General features: G+C 41.9%; 2 protein-coding genes across 2 annotated transcripts in view; both read left to right on the top strand.

The window, feature by feature from the left end:
• The window catches only part of LOC123987147 (GDP-L-fucose synthase-like), a 33043-nt gene extending 14052 nt beyond the window's left edge, over positions 1 to 18991 (top strand). The window contains exons 2-11 of the mRNA XM_046075799.1: positions 14282 to 14445; positions 15853 to 15967; positions 16137 to 16265; positions 16627 to 16700; positions 17091 to 17224; positions 17337 to 17401; positions 17594 to 17660; positions 17933 to 18012; positions 18407 to 18506; positions 18897 to 18991. Of these exons, the coding sequence (XP_045931755.1) occupies positions 14291 to 14445; positions 15853 to 15967; positions 16137 to 16265; positions 16627 to 16700; positions 17091 to 17224; positions 17337 to 17401; positions 17594 to 17660; positions 17933 to 18012; positions 18407 to 18506; positions 18897 to 18952 (975 nt within the window). The 5' untranslated portion in view covers positions 14282 to 14290 and the 3' untranslated portion in view covers positions 18953 to 18991. The remainder of the gene's footprint in view (positions 1 to 14281; positions 14446 to 15852; positions 15968 to 16136; positions 16266 to 16626; positions 16701 to 17090; positions 17225 to 17336; positions 17402 to 17593; positions 17661 to 17932; positions 18013 to 18406; positions 18507 to 18896) is intronic.
• alkbh7 (alkB homolog 7) lies at positions 10599 to 13360 on the top strand. The gene is made up of 4 exons (XM_046075821.1): positions 10599 to 11005; positions 12202 to 12375; positions 12545 to 12669; positions 12871 to 13360. The coding sequence occupies exons 1-4, from the start codon at positions 10733 to 10735 to the stop codon at positions 12989 to 12991; spliced, it is 693 nt and encodes a 230-aa protein (XP_045931777.1). The 5' UTR covers positions 10599 to 10732; the 3' UTR covers positions 12992 to 13360.
• Positions 18992 to 20161: the final 1170 nt, after the last annotated feature.

Consider the following 20161-nt stretch of genomic DNA (forward strand, 5'->3'; position numbering starts at 1 on the left):
CCAAGTAATACGGAGGAGGGACATATAACACAAATATATTCCCAGGGGAGGGGATAAAATACTGAACTAGGTACACCTCACAATTTATTACAATCCAATAAACAACAACACCACAAAGCGCAGCTTCAGAAATTACCAATAAAGTGAATCAACACCCTGACATACTCTCAACAAATATTGAACATTATAAGCTTCACAGGGGTATAGGACTAGAGAGGAGTTATTGCACAGCTATTGCATTGGATTACATTAGATTGTAGTGTTTATGTTATTGTATCAAACATCTCTATGTGCGTGTTGGGACTATGTACCTGATAGACAATGCAAATTTCCCAAATAGATCTATTATTGCAAAACAGCTGCTTTCTAGACCATCAGAGACCAATAATGAATTTTCCACAAACCAACTCACTAATGTCAGCAGAGCACAGATGTTAAATATTATACAAAAATGATCAACCTTGTCTGTTTCTTGTGGCTACAAGTTAATAATATGTGAGCAAACACTTCTGAAATCTTGAAATTAACTTAAAGGCCTACAAAGAGTTCTACACCTAAAACTATTTAAAGAACACTTAACCCATTCATTAACAATGGCTCTATTTCCCAATGAGCCGTCAGTGTGACAATGAGCCAGTATGCCACGACCCTGAAATTGATGCAGGTGAATGGAATTCAGCCATTATTTTTGTGTTAATTTACATTTAGATTTACATTTAGCTGACACTTTTATCCAAAGCGACTTACAATTGCTATATATGTCAGAGGTCGCACGTCTCTGGACCAACTAGGGGTTAAGTGTCTTGCTCAAGGACACAATGGCGGACGGGTCACAGTGGGGAAATTATTTGACATTATTTACACCTGTTTTCTAATGTAACATGTCAAAATGTCTTCTGTTAAAAAAGGTATATCGTAACTTGCCATTCACAGGAAAGTAGTTTGGTGAACTTTAACTTAATGAGGTCCAGCTTTAGCCACTTTTAGCCAAGTATTTTTTTCAAAGGCCAGTACAGGGAAAAACTATAGTTTCCTGTGTATTCCCTACTGCCTTAAATGTTGGTTGCCCTGGATCAAAATCACCTGTCGATCCCCTCTGCCATTGGCCCCTGTTGTTCTTGGCAGTAGGCTATTGTTATTCTTTCTCCATTTTGTTATTAACACAGTCAAGGTTGAAATCAGCGCGGTAATTCTACAAATGACTTGTTTCATTCAAAACAAATGTACTACTTCATAAAAAGACTACATGGACATTTTTTAGAGTTATTAAATTGATGTATAATATTTTGGAAATGAAATATGAATATACATCATCTGATTTCCTACACACACACGCTGTCTCTCACTAACACACACGTCTGCCATTTAGATGGTGAATAGCAACATGATTTAGAAGCACTATAAGTAGCTCCTGCATTTCACAGCAGCCCAATTAGTGTGTGTAGTTATGTCACGGCTCAAGCATCAGCATGGATCAATACAATCATTATTTCAATTTCCCTACTTGTCCTTAAGACTCAGACAAAAACTTACTTCCACATTTGCATGTATTCACACAGACGTGCATGAATCCTGCATATAAAAATACTGAAATCGCTTGCTATTTCTCCCCAGAATGAAAATGCAGGGAAATGGTGGAAATAAAATACTGTCACACTAGGTGGTTACAGTACATCCACACACACACCCACAGTTCGAAATGGTGGCATGTTCATTCAGTGACACCTGCATCTTGTGTGATTAAGAGGAGGCTCAAAATCGGGGGGAAATTAAATACTGTGTCAATGTAAGTCAAGAGCCTACTCACACTGACATAGACTCACTCTGTCACTCACACACTCACACACACACACACACACACACACACTATCTAGAAAGAGACCTGCATGATGCTGATATGGGAATTCATGTGTGCATCACTGCAAGGATACTCACACAAATGCAGAAATTGCCCCCCACCCTTTTCCTGATTCGCTAAACGCAGGGCCTATACTGCACATGCTGACATCAGCAACCAGCAGCGCCACCTAGTCCCCCCCACCACCACCACCACCAACAACAACAACCACCCGCCACCAGCGCGCACACACACACACACACACACACTCTCTCTCACACACACACACCACACACTCTCTCTCTCTCTCTCTCTCACACACACACACACACCACACTGTACACAAACGTATATCAAGAAAGTCCCGGGCGACTGTGACGTGAAATTACTAACATATGTGATTGATGGTGATCAGCAGCCTCATAAAAGGAACCGTTGGTTCATGCCCCCTCCTCTTTATTAACTATAAATTACATGTCAAGTATTTCCGCTCTTCCTGTAGCCTACCTCCATGGGCTTGCACTGGTGCATCTGCTTGTTACACTTTTGTCAATAGAACTGAACTTAAAGTCTTTAACTCATGCAATAATAAATAAATAAAAAATCACAAAAACCATTCAATCATACGTGTCTGAACATTAGGCCTACCGGATTCTCGGGCAAGGCCTACAGTAGCTTTTACTCACTGTACAATGCCAGGTAAAGGATATGGCCATTCGGTGATCTTTTTGGCGTATTTTCTGACGAAGTTATCCTCACTGAAAATGAACAGCGAGCGGTTGACAGTGAAGCAGTTCTGGCGCACGGGAATGGGGTTATAGAGAGCCATAGTCCGGGCTCTCTGCGCCATAGACTGCTTGTACATTCTCTGGGTCCCGGGCCCTCCAGGTGGACCGTGGCCATGGCCGTGTCCGTGTCCGTGACCGTGTCCGTGTCCGTGGGGTCCTCCTTGCCTGCTACCACCGCGGCCGCCTGGGCCCCCTCCGCCGGGCCCCCCACCATACCTGGACTGTACCTCATCTCCGAACCGCGCCATTCTCTGGACACCAAAAGCCAATCTTCACGAAACAGCGGAGAAGGAGACCAATGCTCAGCTGTGCAGCCACACAACATTACATCCCATCTGGATCAGAACGTCTCATATGCACAAAGGGTTGTCTTGTGAGCTTATGCTGAACACCTGCACCCGGCGAGCAGTTAGCCTAGGCTGCTTTTAGCAGACGAGGACGCCCATGTACCGTCTCTTCTCTGTGCGTCTCTGCCAGCGGCCAATTGTGGGTGTGAGGAAATTAACTGTGTGGTCGGATGGCTGACTGGTTGCACTGTAGGGTAGTGCTGTGGGGGTTCTAAGTCTTACTCGGTTCTTATGTCCGTGTAGAGCAGGTTTCGCACCGAACATGAAATCATGGGGAGCCTGCAGCGAGTTCACATGAATGTTTCATGTTCTCCATGGTTCATGCCTGTATCAGAGCGCACCACTGCCTTCTGCACCTTTCTGGACGATTTATGTCTTTACTCTCATTTATCTCTAACATGTAATGACAGGCTAAACGCCTCTAATATCAAACAGGCCTCGATAAATCAGATTGTCGAAAATAAAATCTGAAAATAATTAACAGCCTATAGCTACGGCAGTCAGTGACGTTCAACTTGGCATTTTGGAAACGGTCGTGTTTCCAAAGACTTAAAAGGCATTGAAAAGGGAAAAGCTACGATTATTTATTTATTTTTGAAACATCCGCAATGTTTGGCACAGTGTGAGGCAATACTGTGGCCCCCGCCACCTTACAGTTGTTTTACCAGTGCGCTCTGACAAGCTTTGAGACCAGGAAAAATGTGACATTTGTTATTAATGCATCTTATTTCAGAGTGCACAGTCTCGAGTAGAAAGGAGAAAGAAAAAATACCGTTTTCCTTTTAAATGTCGGTGTCATCGTTGTCGAGCGCTGGAGATGAAATTATTTTCTCAAACAAATTCAATAGCATCCCCCCTCGCTGAAACCATCATCTTCTCTCTGTCACCTGCGCGGCCATCCAGAAGCTGAGCAAGGGACACACGGACGGCGTCGTCAAAGACAAGGGTATGACGGCCGCTTCTCCGCCGTCTTACACCCTCTCATGATCTTGGTTTGGCTATTCGAGGTGCAGCAGTGCCGAGAAGTCCCTCACCATCCCCGCCCCGAAAAGTCTACCTTCGTCCGCACTGATAAGCCCAAATGTCCTGGCAGCGCGTCCTTTCTCTCTCTCTCATTGGAGTAGGGTAGAGTGTTCCTCAAGGCCTCCTCTCTCTTCGTCCAGCGGCCCCAAGGGGGGGAGGAGGGGCACGGACGGACGGATGGATCGGTGAATGGATGGAGACGCAAATTAAAGGGAAGGGACCGGCTGTTTCTTTGGAATTTAGGCCGGAGCCTGTCTATAAATTAAACAAACCGCACCGCACGTGAAATCGTTGTCTTGCAGTTTGTGTGAACTATAATGAGAGCCCGATCGGTTCTGCAGCCGCTGCACATGACGCACGCGGCTCGTCCAACTTCCAGATGGATGTCACGGACGGAGGCATCGTCTATCGCCTGCGTGTGAACGCGTTCCTCATTTCCTGCCACCTCTGTATAAGTGTGTGTTTCATGAAGAGTTAGTGAGCGTTCTTATCACAGCGCGCGCGTGTGGCGGAGAGGCGGGGTGTTGGCATCAGGCAGCTCGCGCAAAGACACAGCTGCAACCCAATGATGGCGCGTGAGTAAAATGCTCATCAAAGTGTGCGCGCGAGCCTGTGTGTGTGTGTATTTGTAAGGGAAGGTGGGTGGGTGGGGGGGCGCTATTCTTAGCAACAGACATTTCGAAATTAATGGACGAAGAGAGCTCTATTCTCCCTCCCTCCCCGAAACCGAGTCGAGGATCATCTTCCCTGGCTCTCTCCTCTCCTCTCCTCGAGGCTTTTCTCGTAGCTAAGGCTCCACCAAAACACCGTTGCCTGTTCAAGGTGCGACTACATGCTTTGCGCTAAAGCCCAGGCACAGCAAAGATTTTCAATGACATAATGCAGAGGAAGCAAGGGCAACGTGGATGGCCAATGTCGAGAGATAATAAGTGCAGTCACTTTTCGTGTGATAACATTTCTATACAATAGACTACACTAATTTATGCCAGTTTTCAAACCTGCCATTTTGTCTTTAGTAAAATCAGTTTCACACTAAAATATCCAAATATGCCATTCCAATCCGAATACCGATTATATTTTGATTGGACAGGATGGTTTAATTGGCTTTTTTGCTTTTGGAGAGTGAAACCAGCTGGCAAAGAGTAGTCTCATATTGAATCAATGCCAGGAGTTATTCACACCGTGAGCAAAGTACTGGTGCCAGGTTCAGTTAAGCCCCGGGGACAAGGAGAGGAAGGCTGCAGCCCACAACAGCACAGGACAACATTCTCTTATTCTATTATGTGGCCTAATTGATTGACTCCAGAAATAGCCACTTCTGTGAATGGGAAATGATCATACACATACGGATTTAAGGGTGACCGGGAAATTGAATCCGGAGAGAAACCTTGCACGTGCGGACGCCAACTGATCACAGCACGACCTTAAACGTGGATCCGATAAGTAAGAAAGGGATCGTTTTGCTTTGTGTCCACTTAAGCGAGGCTTCCGGCCGTGAGAGCGAGGCTGACCCCGCCGCAAGGGCATACAAGAACACACATTTTATTCCCCGATCTAAAGCAAAGAGGGAGATAGAGAAACAGATATAGATCATTTCAAAACAATTAAACATCCTTTCGCAGTCTGCTCATCATCATAACGCCAGTGAATTAATCCCAATGACAGAACTGGTGCCACATTAAAACCCTAGTAAAAGATGTAGTAATATGAAAAATATGTAAGTTGTTTTGATCTTTTGACATCAGAAAATAAATGCAGCTGACAGCATGGGGAAGTGTTTTACTGCTAACCCTACTGGCATCAGCCACGCACAGCAGCACGACGCTAGGGACTCCAATCACTTCAGGACCACGGAGAGCGCCACAAAATCAGCGCCAGTGCCCTAATGCCGTGGACCTGTCAGGACCGCGGAGCGCGCCTCAGCAAGCCATATCGGCATCTTTGTACAACCAGAACTACCAAAACGTGGACAGTATAACATCACTGACATACCAAAATAATGACCTACCCAGCACAGCAGCTCGTAACACATAAAATCAGATACCGTGCAATGGGTGGTGTAACTTTGAACCCTGCACTGCCTGTAGCGGCTTGTGTGGTGGAGAGTTTGAGTGGCGACTCCCTTGCTGCAGCTTGTCACTTGCGCACAGTTATCTGGATGAGAGATGTCATCTAAGCCAAAGCGGTATAGGCTACCACTAAGCCCCACCTTGACTCCCTTGGTCTCTTTGCCTCTTGAAAGCATCTGTCTGTGTCCAGTTATTGCCGTGACAGGGCGCTCCCAGCCAGACTCTGGCATGATGACTGATGCTAAAATGTACAACGTGTGTGTGGTTTGTGTCTGTGTGTGTGTGAGTGTGTGTGTGTGTGTGTGTGTGTGTGTGAGTGAGAGAGAGAGACTGAGAGATTTTATTATTCATTCTTGCCTTTTCAAAAATGTTTTGCCATTATATCTTGTATATTCTGTTATATGTTGTGTGTTCACAAATGTGTGTGTTTACACTTGGGTGTGATGATCTGTGAAATTATCTATTGCCCTTCAGAGCTGGAGCCTTTGAGAAGCAGCAGCCTTCTGTCCAAACCTGTTATTCCACAAAGGCAGCACAAGAAGCACTGAAGAGCGACAGCTCCAAGGCCACCCATGCATAAAACATTGTTACCTCACTGTCTCCACGGAAGAGATAGAGACACAGGATAAACTGTGCATATTTGGCTTAGAAAAAAAGAATGCAACTTGATGGACTAAGTTTGTTCTGCAGCAGAGTCTTTGTGAGGGCATGTCAATTGTACCCTGCATTTGACAAGAACTAAAACCACACCCCTCTGCCTCATTTGGGACAAGGTGAACATTTTCTTTAAAATGACTCTATACAAATATAATTAATGACCCACTGAAGTATATAAGTTTATAATGGGTTCAAGTTGATAATGGGTTTCAGAAGAAGGTAAGAGGAACAAAATGTTTGCTCTGCTAGTGTCTATGACCATGCCATTATGACTTCCATCAAGATGTCTTTACTCTCTACTGTGCTTTTCCTCTGACTGTCCTCTCTGTAATAACACAATTTTAACATTATATGGCAATGCTCATGCTTTTCAATAGAATTTACAGTATGTAGACTTCTGGCATTATTTCAGAAAATAATGTGCGATTAACTTCAGGTAATGTTTTACATTCTGTTTGGATGCTGAAATCTATGCAGAGCACTGGCAACCATGTCTTCTAAAATGAAGGCCCAATCCAGTTATATTCAGCATAGCTGGATTGAGAAAGTAATTAAACTTTTAATGAATTTAGTCAAATGGGGATGATGCTCAAATGAACAATCCTAACAGGACTGAAAAGTATTTGCAACCACCCTACAAGTATGTTAAGACTGATGCACCTATATTTTGTATATTTAGATAAATCACTAAATATGGCGGAAGCATGGTCTCCACTATAAGACTCTAACATGCTTAAAACCATTTATTCCATCTCAGGAGTTTAAAAGTATCAGGATTGTTCTCTGTTGTTTTTTCCCTTTCTCTGTCAGATGTTCAAATAGTGGGTAGCTGTGAGGCTGGAGCTCTGAGGCGAGGGCCTAAAAAGGAGTGTCGTGACTCAATGATTCATAAGGCTGAATAATTCAATGGCTGGATGCATGTAGAACACTCCGCCCCTGCTGAACCCAGTTCTCCACAGACCCAATGCAGACTTAGGCTATACCTACATGTAACCCTCTGCAAGACTGGCCCACATCATACACACACAGACACAAAAGAAAATTGTGGTTAACAGCCAAAGATCAATTAATGACATTGCAGTATGTGTCAAAAATGCTATTTTGCCATTGCCATAACAGACATATTTACATAACCAATGTGAAAAGTAAGGTAGGTGAAGACTCTGGTGCCCAGTCATTGAAAACTGGGTCAGAAGCTGTATTTGGTTTGTTTAGTTTATTATCCAATTTGATTCTAACTAGCAAAGAGGCAGTGTAACTAATTTTGTTACGTGCTTTAAATGATAATAGGATCATATAGTGAATGAGTAGTGCACATCCATCACATACAGCTAACAGTGCAGCCCGTTCATGACCATGTACAGAGCCAGACAAGGAGGGTGCAGTGCATTTGGGAAGCCATACTTTCAATGCTCCAAACCTTAACTCACATGCACACAATCAGCAATCAAGGCAACTGTGGCACAGGCACAGTTGCCTTGAATGATAGTCTTGAGCTGAACATGCCATGGTGTAGTAAGCATGCTTTCATCAAGAAAGGCAGTTTCTGCAGTGATGGCTTCAGCTTGTCCTCAAGACTGGTGACAGCTGCTGTGACAGGAACAGGTACGCAGACTTACAGCTAGACAACAACTCCCTTCTCCCAGCTTTCTCCCTGTGTGTGTGTGTGTGTGTGTGTCCAAATGTCCACCTGTGAGTTTAACTTAAAAGAATGCTGTACTGGTTGAGCATTTTACTCCCATAACATTGTTTTAAAAAAGTGACATTCCTGAGACAATTTACCAGATTTCACGCAGCTACCTTTGAAGCTACAAGAGGGTTTAGACACCCCCCCCCCCCCCCCCCCCCCCCCCCCCCCCCCCCCCCCCCCCCAACATATGCAGCAGTACTCCTCAAGCCTGTAAACAAACGTGTAAAATCCCCTTTAAGTTAATGTCACACCCAAACCCTCACCCTTACAAATAAATTGTTATTCTTTGTTAAAACAAAAATATAGTCTCTGTGCCCCACTGATACTGAGGTATATATCTCCTACAATGCTACAATAACAACCACTCTCTCCTACCTACAATTTTCATGATTTTATGATGCGTGAATGTCTTGACATTATCCTAGGACCTTCTGACTTCTTGCTGCTTATCATTGTGCAGTAATTCCACACATGTACGCTCCAAACAACTGATCACTGCCAAGAATTCTACTGGTGATTTTCAGTTTAATTGGCATGATTCAACAGAAGGCATAATGATGCCTCCAGGACAAGCTGGCCGACGATGATGCAGTGAATCGTAGAAGCTTTAAACGAGTGCACCAACTGGGAATTAGAATGTGAACCCAAAACACTTATCATGGCTGGATGAACGTAATGCTTGGGGCAGCAACATGGCATCCAACAATGAAATGGGCATCACATCAGTTGTGTTTGTGTGTGTGGGTGTAGGAGGGGGGGGGGGTGTGAGTTAGTGTTATTGTGGATGCTCACTGACCGAGATCAACATGCAGCTCACAGAAGGAGCACTAATAATCTTTGTATATATATGCAGTGGACATGTTTATGTTAAATGTATAGGTTCATGCTTACATATATCAAAAGCAAAATGTGTGTATGTGTGTGTGAGTGGATAGATGAAAGTGCAATACACAAAAATACAACCACATGAGAGCCTGCTGAAATAAGCACAATGTATTTTTAAACATCTAGAATTATTAACCTAGTCGGTAAGTAGGGTAAAGCAGCTGGTCCTGCGCAAGCAAAATCTTCTTTCTATGTCTGCTCCTCTATCTCTTCCTGGCTCCCTGACAGTTGCCCTTTTAAGATCAGATCTATCTGACACAGAGCAGCAGTTCTAAGCTTCACAGATTTCCTGTAGCTGCCCCAGTTTCCTTGTATACCTCTAGTTCACTAACAAAGAGTTTGCCTGGAAACAAAGCAAAATGAGGGACCAGGAGAGAGAAGGTGGTAACCTGTCCTTAGTGGTAAATAGGCCAACATTTTGTTTTTGTTTTGTTTTTCTAGGGGAATCTCTAGTGAGGATGAAGTCACCGCTTAATCCGCTCTCTTCTCTGTTTTCTCTTATCCCATCTCCCACCTTTCACTATGTGGGCCCATAAGGGACAGAAATTTTTTTATTCATTGGTTTTAATTTTTTTTAAACATTGTATAGAATTCTATTCCTATTTTTTTCCCCTCCCAAATATAAAACTTTACCTACTTATTTAATTCTACATTCATTCATTTCTATATTCCTTTTTTTTTTTTTTTACATGATTATGATGGAGGCTTTCACTTAAGTATGATATATAGTGAACACTTACATTATTATTAACTTTTTAAAAAATTATCTACAAACTTATTAGTGAACGTTTTACTTTTTTTTAACGTTTTGACCAGATGTTAGCGCATGTGGAATAGACCATTGAGCTGATCATATTTACAATCACGAGTACTTACTGCCCTCCATTGGTCAGAGTGAAGAACTGCAACATCTGCATTCACTTCTCCCCTGTTGCCGTTTTTTTCATTTGCGCGCTCATATCCTTGTAAGCTTCGTCTTCAGCTGAGCATTGCCCGGAAGCCTGCACATAACAGAACATTGAAATACATTTCCTGAGGCAAGCTGTTGGGCAATAAGAATGAGCGGTAATTAAAATGTGTGTGTTCACAGTTGTCTGCTTCTCTAGCCCTCACAGCTGAGGATCATTCTCATGGTATTACAAATATGAAACATTACGTCTCCATGTCTAAATTAAATAGGGATAGTTAGACTTTTTATATATTTGTTATTAAAGTTAAAAAGTGCATATAAAGGGCATCAAACAAAAAAAAGTCAGCTATTAATATTATATTGTATATGATGCATAACTGCTGGAAGACTACGCCCCCCACAATGCATTGCGTTGTCAAGATGGCGCCCCACGTAGTCGCTTGACATTTGTCAACAACACCAAAGCGCAACTAAACGTAAATTGGACTGTGTAGCGAGGCTGGCCGCTAATATTTCAGACAGGAGGATGAAACTGTTGCTGTCAGTGTTAAAAAGAACCCGTAAAGCAGCAGTTTGCGCCAGTCGCCAGCGCTGTCTGAGCTCCTGTGCCCGTGGCGGCCTGATACTTCTCCGAGATGAGGCTCTCATCGTCGGGTCAAGCCCGGAGCTCGTGCAGAGACTCTGCTCACAGGTGGAGGTGAGGACGGGCTTCATCACCGAGGAGGAGGAGGGGGCCCTTCTTCGAGAGCTGGAGCCAGGCCTGAAGAAGAAACGCTACGAATTCGACCATTGGGACGATGTAAGTCATGCATGGTTGTTATAAACGGGTCTATACAAACTTCACGCATGTTGACATGTTAAAGGTGCGTGTGGAGTTGCAGAGTCACGGTCGGAACGCACACCTGTTACCGATTTAACGATTAATTTGGCCCAATTGGTTATGGTTAAGATGTTAGTAGGAGTTGTTTAAGAACCACTTCACCATTTGCGGCTGTTAAGTTACCCCAACGTGTCCACAGACGGAGTATGGCAAGCAAGGGCGCCACTTTGTGTTGAAAAGTGGTGGGGACATCAGGGTTTAGCTTAGGGGTGTGAGGACACTCTAAGCTCGCGAGATATCACGATACACGATATTAGGTTCACGAGAACGCGAGGAAAGACCCTTAAACAGTGTTTTAAAGATATCGTCAATGCCAACATATATGAGCGGGGGTCGGAGGGATCTTTAAACACTTAATTTCCTGCACTCTGGTGAAAGTTTCTGCATCAATTTATGGTGGAAATTTTTTTATATATGGAAAAGGAAACAAAATTCAGATAGCATGTGACATTTCAAAACATATAAATATAATAGAATCTAAGAGTCGGTGCAGCTCTCAGGCATTTTGTGTAGCTTTCAGATCTGTTTCTCCTGTAGATAAACTTTTCTCATGTAATATCATCCCTATGAGACAACTCGTATGTAGGCATGATTTAGTCTTTCCTAACACACCTATGGCACCTATGATGCAAGCCGTTTTAACAATTTATTCCTTAAAACTTACTAGTCGCTATTTAAAAGATGCAACTTATTTAATAACTAACTAAACCCGTTTTACTAGAAACAAATGATTATATTCTAGTACTTAATTTTTAGGTACTAGTAGCCTAACTATTCTATTAGTTACCAATAACTATTTTTCAGTTATTAGTAACTAATTGCGCATTTTTGCCATTGAAATCCATGAGGCTCTGCAGTTCAGGTGTCACCTTTTCATTAGTTACTAATCAAATAATTACTCGTAACCATTTCCATTTCAGAACACCACTTAATTTTGGGTTAAATGTGATGTAACGCACGTTAATATTACAGATTTTGTAGTGATGCGTTAAATTAATATGTTACAGAATAAAGTAATGCATTACTGTAATTGCGTTACTTTTGTTACTCCCAACCCTGTTGAAGGGACAGTGACACTGACTTAATTTGTGCTGTGTTCACTTCCCCACATTCAGGCTATTCACGGTTACCGAGAGACTGAGCGTGTGAGGTGGGAGGCGGCGTGTGAGGAGGTCTTGAATCGCGTCCGATCTGTAGCATTTCCTGCGGGTAGTCCACTCCTCGGGCCCGTGCACATTCTAGATCTGGACAAGACTGGATACATCAAAGCACACGTTGACAGTGTTAAGGTAGGTTTCTCTCATGTTTCTCTGCATGTGCAGTGCTATAAACATTAGGTTCTAACAGGGACAATATCCTCAGCACTGTAACCTTTGGAAAAAGCCTTTTTGTGTGGGCTGAGCTTTTTTCCCCTGCTGTGCTCTTACTGTCATTTTGTCTGTCCTTCTGATTTTTCAGTTCTGTGGTAACACCATTGCTGGGTTGAGTCTTCTGTCGGACAGTATCATGCGCTTGGTGAAGCAGGATGCCGCCAGTGAATGGCTGGACCTGCTGCTGCCCAGGCGCTCCCTCTACATACTGAGGTTCAGTATATACAACATTTAGCTCAAATAATTGATTTAGGTATTGTATTGTTTAGGCTGCAATATAAAGTATTCAAGTTGTTGATTATTACAGAAAAACTACAGGCTGAGTCGCCATTGAAGACAATAAGTGCACATACAACATTTAACTTCAAACAATGCAGCCCTGTGTTTCATCCTGCTCTCATCACACCCATACAGGGACGAGGCCAGATATAACTTCACCCATGAGATCCTGAAAGATGAGGAATCTGTGTTCAATGGACAGAGAGTCCCTCGGCTACGTCGTATCTCCGTCATCTGTCGGAACGTTCCGGGCTAACACCCACTTTGGCCCATAGTAACAGACCATAACCTGAATTTAGAGGATAATGTCTGTGATCTCCATGTTAAAGCTGAAATATTGGTTGATATACATCTATGGTGAGATTTGGTGCAGTTGAGACACTCTTTATAATGTGATTTTGAATAGCTGATTGAAATAAACAGCAGGTTATTACACAACCTCCCACAACAACTGCACCACTCCACCCTGCTGGGAAGGATGTGAGCTTTAAATGTATAAAGTGATTCTGAATCATGTTTGGTGTGTTCGTCTACTTCTGTATAGTACAGAGACTCTTTGTGAATAATTTCCAGATAACATCAAAGTGAACAAGGATGCAATAAAGATTGTTCTTGGTTTAACATATCAAGCTGCTTTGTGGGAATCTGTTGATTTTGTATTTTTAATAAATATTATATATATATATTTGATACATTTAAGTAAGAAGGCAATACCTAATTCCATTCAGCTGAGCTCTTTTCTGACCTCATTTTCTGTGAAAAGCGTCACCTTCCTTGAGTACTGAGAAGTGGTAATGCCACTAACAGCTTAATGACTTTGTCATATAAAAATTCCTTCGTCTTCTTCATAGGTAGAGGGGAGCTCTTTTCATTTTTCTAACATGCTTCCAACATGCTCAAACATGTATCTCAAGTTGCAGGACAAAGATTGGCTCACTTCATATTATTTCAAAATTTAATGGCACACTGCCATAAATGTTTCGATGATGGCATGCTCAATTTTTTCCCCACGACAGGCGTTTGCAAGCCACAATTATTTAAATGTATTTTAATGTACTTGAATTTACTTAATACTGTATGTGTTACCATTCATCTGAGGATGTCACTTTTGCTTTGAGCGCTAATACACTCTAACCAGTAGATGGTAGCATCTTCTGCATGAATCAAAAGGTAGAGACATGTTATAGGAGGAGTAACAAATGATCTCACACACCTACGCCATGTTCATCACTCCATAGTGAAGGGGTAACAAGCTGAAACAATACCCAGTATAAAAAAGATCTAAAAGTACTTGTTAGACGGGACTGTCTGCAGGTAGGCAACCCCTGGTCAGACAAACATTCTCCAGTGAAGTCCACACTCACTTCAGCCTTCTAACACATAGGTAAGGAGCATGAAGGCATTACCTGTATTTAGTTTGTGGCAGTATGATATATAAGTTTGTGTTATCATTTGGCTCACCTGCTCTTATACGAGCACATGAATGTAATGTATTTATGTTGATTGGATGTATGGATTGCAGTGAGGAAAATATTTATTTGCACAGATATAGGAGATGGGGTCAGAGCTCAAAGCGGGGCCAATGCGTGTCCTTGTGACTGGTGGATCTGGTTTGGTGGGCAAAGCCGTTGAGCATGTGGTGCAGCAGGCCGGCGGGAAACTGTTGGGAGAAGAATGGATCTTCCTCTCCTCAAAGGATGCTGATCTTGTGTAAGTTGCTTCATTCTTTCTACCTGAGTGTGCCTGCAAACAAATTTGTCTTTAACTGAACTGCGTTCCAATGCTAACAGCATTTGCATCGTCTAAGTATGCTGAGATGGGGCGTTGCCTGTCTGTTTATGTTCAGTTCATTTGAGGTCATGGTGTGCTTTATTGGTATGAATGTTTCACTTCACAATATTGCCAAAGCAGTTTCATAATCAAAAGTTTACATTTGAATAAGACATAACAAGATTGATCCAATCAAAACCATGCACATTTAGCAGCTATAAATTACAAAAACAAAAATAACAAATATAGATACAACGTAAACTACAAATAAAGGTGAACAAGGTGTAACCTGCCATGCAGCGAACATAAAGGGAAACAGTTGGCTGAATCACTCGCTTGTCACGGGTTGTGACACAAGGACACATACTTGGCGGCAAGGTTTGCCGTATGTCCTTCTCCTAGGATTATATTTAATTTATTATCTTAAAATCCGGTATTATTTGATGGAATTTCACAAAATATTGCTGTCTTATGATTCTATATTTATGACATTTCAGGAAAAATGCGTCTCTGTCTCCACCTCTCTTGTCGTACAGTGCTCACACACTCTATATTCTCTTGGTAACCAGGACTTTTTATGTCTCCCTTTTTCATTTGCAAGGGTGTCTGTACTTGGTAAGAAGCGACCTCTGCTTGATACCTCTGACAGTAGAGAGATATCCTGCCATTTCATAATCTCTGTTTAGGGCCAGATAACAATCTAGTTTGTGTTGGCGTTTTTTTTTATCTCATTCTACCAGTGTTCAAATAAGTATTTGTGCTTTGAGTGATCATTCACTCTGATTTGTGTATGTAAAGCAGTGCTGGCTTAAGAAAGGTGTAAGATGATTTGTTAGTCTCAGGACTAGCGGGCATAAGGGACTTTCTTCCGTGTTCAGCTCTTGGGTTTAAGAGCCTTAAATTGGAGGGAGTCTTGACTCTGACTTGATCTGAGGTGCATCAGAAAGTTTAGTGCTATTTTTTGGGTTATCTATTATTAGTGGAAACCTAATTCTGCCCTACACGCATTTGTACATCATATTTGTTATGATGACTGTGTCAGCCCCAACCTTTATGTTTTTCTTGTGTGATTTTTGTCTGCTGGAAGAGACATCATTAAATTGTAAAGCTTTTACAGCACAGTCAAAATAATGCATTCAAAAAATTGTTAAAAGGACTGATAAACTCCACTGGTGTTCTGACTTACCAGCTTTGCTCAAAGGTACCTAAAAAGTTGTTAAGAGTGTTACTTGTTCACTTCTCCTACCCAGACTTAACGAGCGAGGACAGGGATTCAAACAAGCACCCTTGTTTGTTTTTCCAATCTCAATCCATTTTGAAATAAATGTGTTGTCAAAACGTGAACAGAGATGTCGAGCAGACCAGGGCTGTGTTCGAGAAGTATCGCCCCACTCACGTCATCCACCTAGCTGCAAAAGTCGGAGGACTCTATCTACACATGAGGGAGAACCTGCACTTCTTGGTGAGATAATGCTGCCATACAGTTATATTAATAATCCACCCCAGCTGCCAAAAATGCAAATTGTTTGCATATTGTTGCTGGAAAATCTATTTTCACCCTAATCTAAAAGTGGGGTCTGTGGAAAATATCCACATCGTCTTTTAACCGTAACAGTTTGACACCTTCACAGAGGGACAACATCAAAATCAATGACAATGTACTACAAACAGCCCATGAGATGGGTGTCACCAAGATCGTGTCTTGCCTGTCCAGTTGTATCTTCCCTGACAAAACCACATACCCCATTGATGAGACCATGGTAAGCTTTTCCTATAAAACCTTTTTTTACCCAGTGTAGTTACTCTGAATGCTCTCTTTTAGCAACACCCTGCCTATGTGCATCAGTTATTTTTTAGGTTGCTAAAAGTAATTTTTGCATGTGGCAAGTGGTATTGCTTTCTTGTAAATAAAGAATAAATTACATATAGGGACACAACATTATCTGGCATTGATTGTATCAGATTTCCAAGAAGGGTAATCCCAATTCTCAATCCTTGTTTCTCTCAATGACACCAACCCCTGACAGTAATGATCAGGGTACAGTATTGTTACAGCAGAGCAATTATTACTTAGGCAAAGGGAATTGGTTTAACTTCTCTACTCTAACACCCCACTCATAGATACACAACGGACCACCTCATGACTCCAACTTTGGATATTCACATGCTAAAAGGATGCTTGATGTTCAGAACAGGTAAGCAGGTGTGCAGTGGAAACAGGGGTGTGGTGTAGACACAAGGGTGAATGTCATCCTCATCAAAGGGCTGTGGAGGCAGCACCTGACCAGGCAAGCAGTGTCTATTTAGTCTTTTGTAGCTTTTATTTAACCTGTGGCTGTGCCTTTATGCCTAAATACAATCCACTGCTCTGTGGATGTGAAAACATCCATAATTGACTCTTACACACTGAGACCAGTTCAATTTGTGAATGTCATAAAGGAAGACAGGCTCTAGGAGGGATCAAGTTTATGACCTCCACGCATTTGAGCTACTGAGGGGGGAGAGGAGTAAACATGAATGCTCACAGAAAAGTGTCCATCTGTGTTACAGTATGTCTGATCGATACACTGTACGTTTGTTGACAGGGCATACTTTCAGCAGTACGGTCATCGTTACACAGCAGTCATCCCGACCAACGTGTTCGGTCCCTATGACAACTTCAGCATAGAAAATGGCCACGTGCTGTCAGCACTCATTAACAAGACATACAAGGCCAAAAGTGATCAACTCAGACACGCTAATCCATCTTGATACACACAGTATGAATAACACATACAAACACAGACAATAACCAGGTAATAAGAGTCTATTTTCTCATGTCTCTCTCATAGAGGAAGGAACTCATGTAAATGTATGTGGCTCTGGAGCTCCTAGAAGACAGTTCATCTATTCTCTGGTATGGTATCTTGTGTGCCAGTCATTAGAGTGTACTGCATTATACAATATGTGATTTAAAAATGTATAGCATATATATCTTTTACTCTATAGGTATGTGCTTAATCGAAAATATTGTATGCTGTAACTATCTTGGCCAAATGTCTCTATGTCTCTATGTTTAATAAGTCCAGTTACCTGTGTTTGGTCTCAGGACCTGGGCCGTCTAATCATTTGGGTCCTGAGAGAATATGAGGAAGTTGACCCCATTATCCTCTGTGGTGAGTGCAGTTCTTGGCAAGCATTGTAATTAGAGCCCAACTGATAAATCGGCGTACCGATATGAGCCAATTGCAGATAAATCTGTATCGGTCCTAAAAATCCCACATTGGTCGGGCTCTAATTATAATGCGCATCTGGGAATCTCTATGATGTGTGATACGGCAAAAGAAAATGGGGAAAGTTATGGTTTCAAAACAGAGGAAGAGGTGTGAGACACAATCACTAAATGTGCAGTTCATGCATTTGCTTCTCACTGCTGATTTGTTTTCAGTGGGTGAAGAGGATGAGGTCTCAATCAAAGAGGCTATAGACATGATTGCAAAGGCTCTGGACTTCAAAGGCAACATACACGTATCCTTTCAACATTCTCTAATCATCCTACACCCTGTGCCCATGGACCAATTTATCATATTGACATGTCTATGCAGATATGGTTTTAATTCTGAGATGCTTTTGTAAACCTGGAATATAAGTAAATACTAGATCAGCAGTTAACTGTTCAACTTATTCCCTTATATAATGTTAAGATATTCTTTACCAAAGCTCCTCAAGGAGTTGATGGCCTGAAAGCAAAACATGTATATGGATATGGACCAAATTATGTGCAAACTATCTTTGTTCTTGAGCAACCACTTTCAGAGAGGCTCTATTTTTCCAGTTAATTACAGTTCTTGTTTCTGTATGTAGCCTATTAAGCTCAAAACACACAGCTAAAATTCTGTCCCCCCTTGACTCCTAACGTCAGTTTGACACCACCCTGTCTGATGGCCAGATGAGGAAAACAGCCAGCAATGCCAAGCTGAGACGCTACCTCCCCGACTTCACCTTTACACCTCTTCAAGAAGGTCAGTTTACTGTACTGTACATCTTAATGATAAATATGTACAGTGTTGCTGTTGTTTTTGCACATGCCATTTCTCAACGTGCCAAAATCTCAATTGCATTACAGAAAAATAAAAATTGTATTTAACAGTACACGATATCACAGAGGCAGCAGATCAAATCCATGAGACTAACATCAAAGCAAGTTATATTAATGATGATTTATGTAACTTAAGTACTGTAAATTGGCCTTTTTTGTTAACACACAAGACAAACAGGATGGGTTACAATAACAAAGGTCCATGGTGCAAATTAAGTCTGTGCTTGTCAACATACAAATGAGATATTTGAATGAATATTTGCGTGCATCCTCAGCCTGATGCTTTGTTTGTTGTTTTTTTCTGTACTTGTAGCTATAAAGATGACATGTGACTGGTTCGTGGCCAACTATGAGACTGCCCGGACATGAAGTGACCAAAAACCGAGTTGAAAATGAACACTAATGTTTGGTTCTGGTTTCAGTCAAGGTGTTATCACTGTGTAATACTGGTTTATTCAGAGTCACATTAAAAAATACTGTACATATTCTCTAGTATACAGAAGCCTCTACAGCTTTTAATCTCTGGAAGGAATTTCACATCAGTGTATTATTAGAGGGCTCCCTTTTGCTATACTTTTCTTAAATATCTAATGAATGTTTCATTATTTGAATATATTTAATTATGCTCAATATTTGATTTTCACATTTGAACTTAAGGGGTGGTACGTCACCTCTAGAGTGCCCCCAAATTACTTTTTAGCCTTCAAATGGCAAGGGATGCTTGAAAACTCACAAAACTTGGCACACATGTCAGAACGGGTGTGGGTTTTTTGTGTGATATGGAGCTGGGGCTTGATAGCACCCCCTACAAAATTTAAATGAAGCAGCCCTCGCGTTACATTTCACCTAGCTGTATGCAATATGGGAAGCAGATGTATCATCTGTGGACTACAAAAAACCTCTTGGAGCCATACAAAGGAAGTCACCAATTGAAATTGAATTTGTAACTTTAGGGAATCTTTTGCCAATGACGCACTACTTACTTCAACGTACTCTAACTTGAACATTAATTGGATCGACTTCAAATTTGGGCAATGCAATCTAAAGACCTTTGTGATGCTACATTTCAAAGCTTTTGAGATTTCGTCAAAGGCTGTTGCCGCGGCAATGCAGTGAACGTCAATGTTTCAAAATTAGTAATAGATATGAGTAACTATGGTAACTTGTCGGTAATATTTAAAAAAAAAATACTGTTACTGTTGTTTTTTAAAAGTACCAGCCAGAGGATATGTACACATCTATTAGGAGTTAGTCATTGCTCTCCCTCCTGGCAACAGGAAGTAAGCCTTGTGTTGCCATTTGATTTGCATGGAATTTTCATGTTCCACACAGGAAGGTGACATATGATTAAAATTAGGGCCGTCCCGGACTAACGATTTATATAGTCGAATCAGAATTGTCAAGTCTTGCCAAGTCTTGCCCATAGTCGACTGATATTCAGGGCACAGTAGAAGCTGTAGAACTCTATTCATTAGTCACTGTAACCTACACTGTACTGCATGGATGCATCTGCATGGATTCACATGGAGGCGAGGGCCTGTGCAGTGCTTTTTGCTGCTTTCATTTGATTTTCTATTT

This window comes from Micropterus dolomieu, linkage group LG02 (assembly GCF_021292245.1).
Source record: "Micropterus dolomieu isolate WLL.071019.BEF.003 ecotype Adirondacks linkage group LG02, ASM2129224v1, whole genome shotgun sequence".
NCBI lineage: Eukaryota > Metazoa > Chordata > Actinopteri > Centrarchiformes > Centrarchidae > Micropterus > Micropterus dolomieu.

Coding starts and splice junctions, on each gene's coding strand:
- alkbh7 (XM_046075821.1), top strand. CDS start 10,733: ATGAAACTGTTGCTGTCAGTGTTAAAAAGAACCCGTAAAGCAGCAGTT. Junction 12,376..12,544: donor CACACGTTGACAGTGTTAAG/GTAGGTTTCTCT, acceptor CTGATTTTTCAG/TTCTGTGGTAACACCATTGC. Junction 12,670..12,870: donor CGCTCCCTCTACATACTGAG/GTTCAGTATATA, acceptor ACACCCATACAG/GGACGAGGCCAGATATAACT.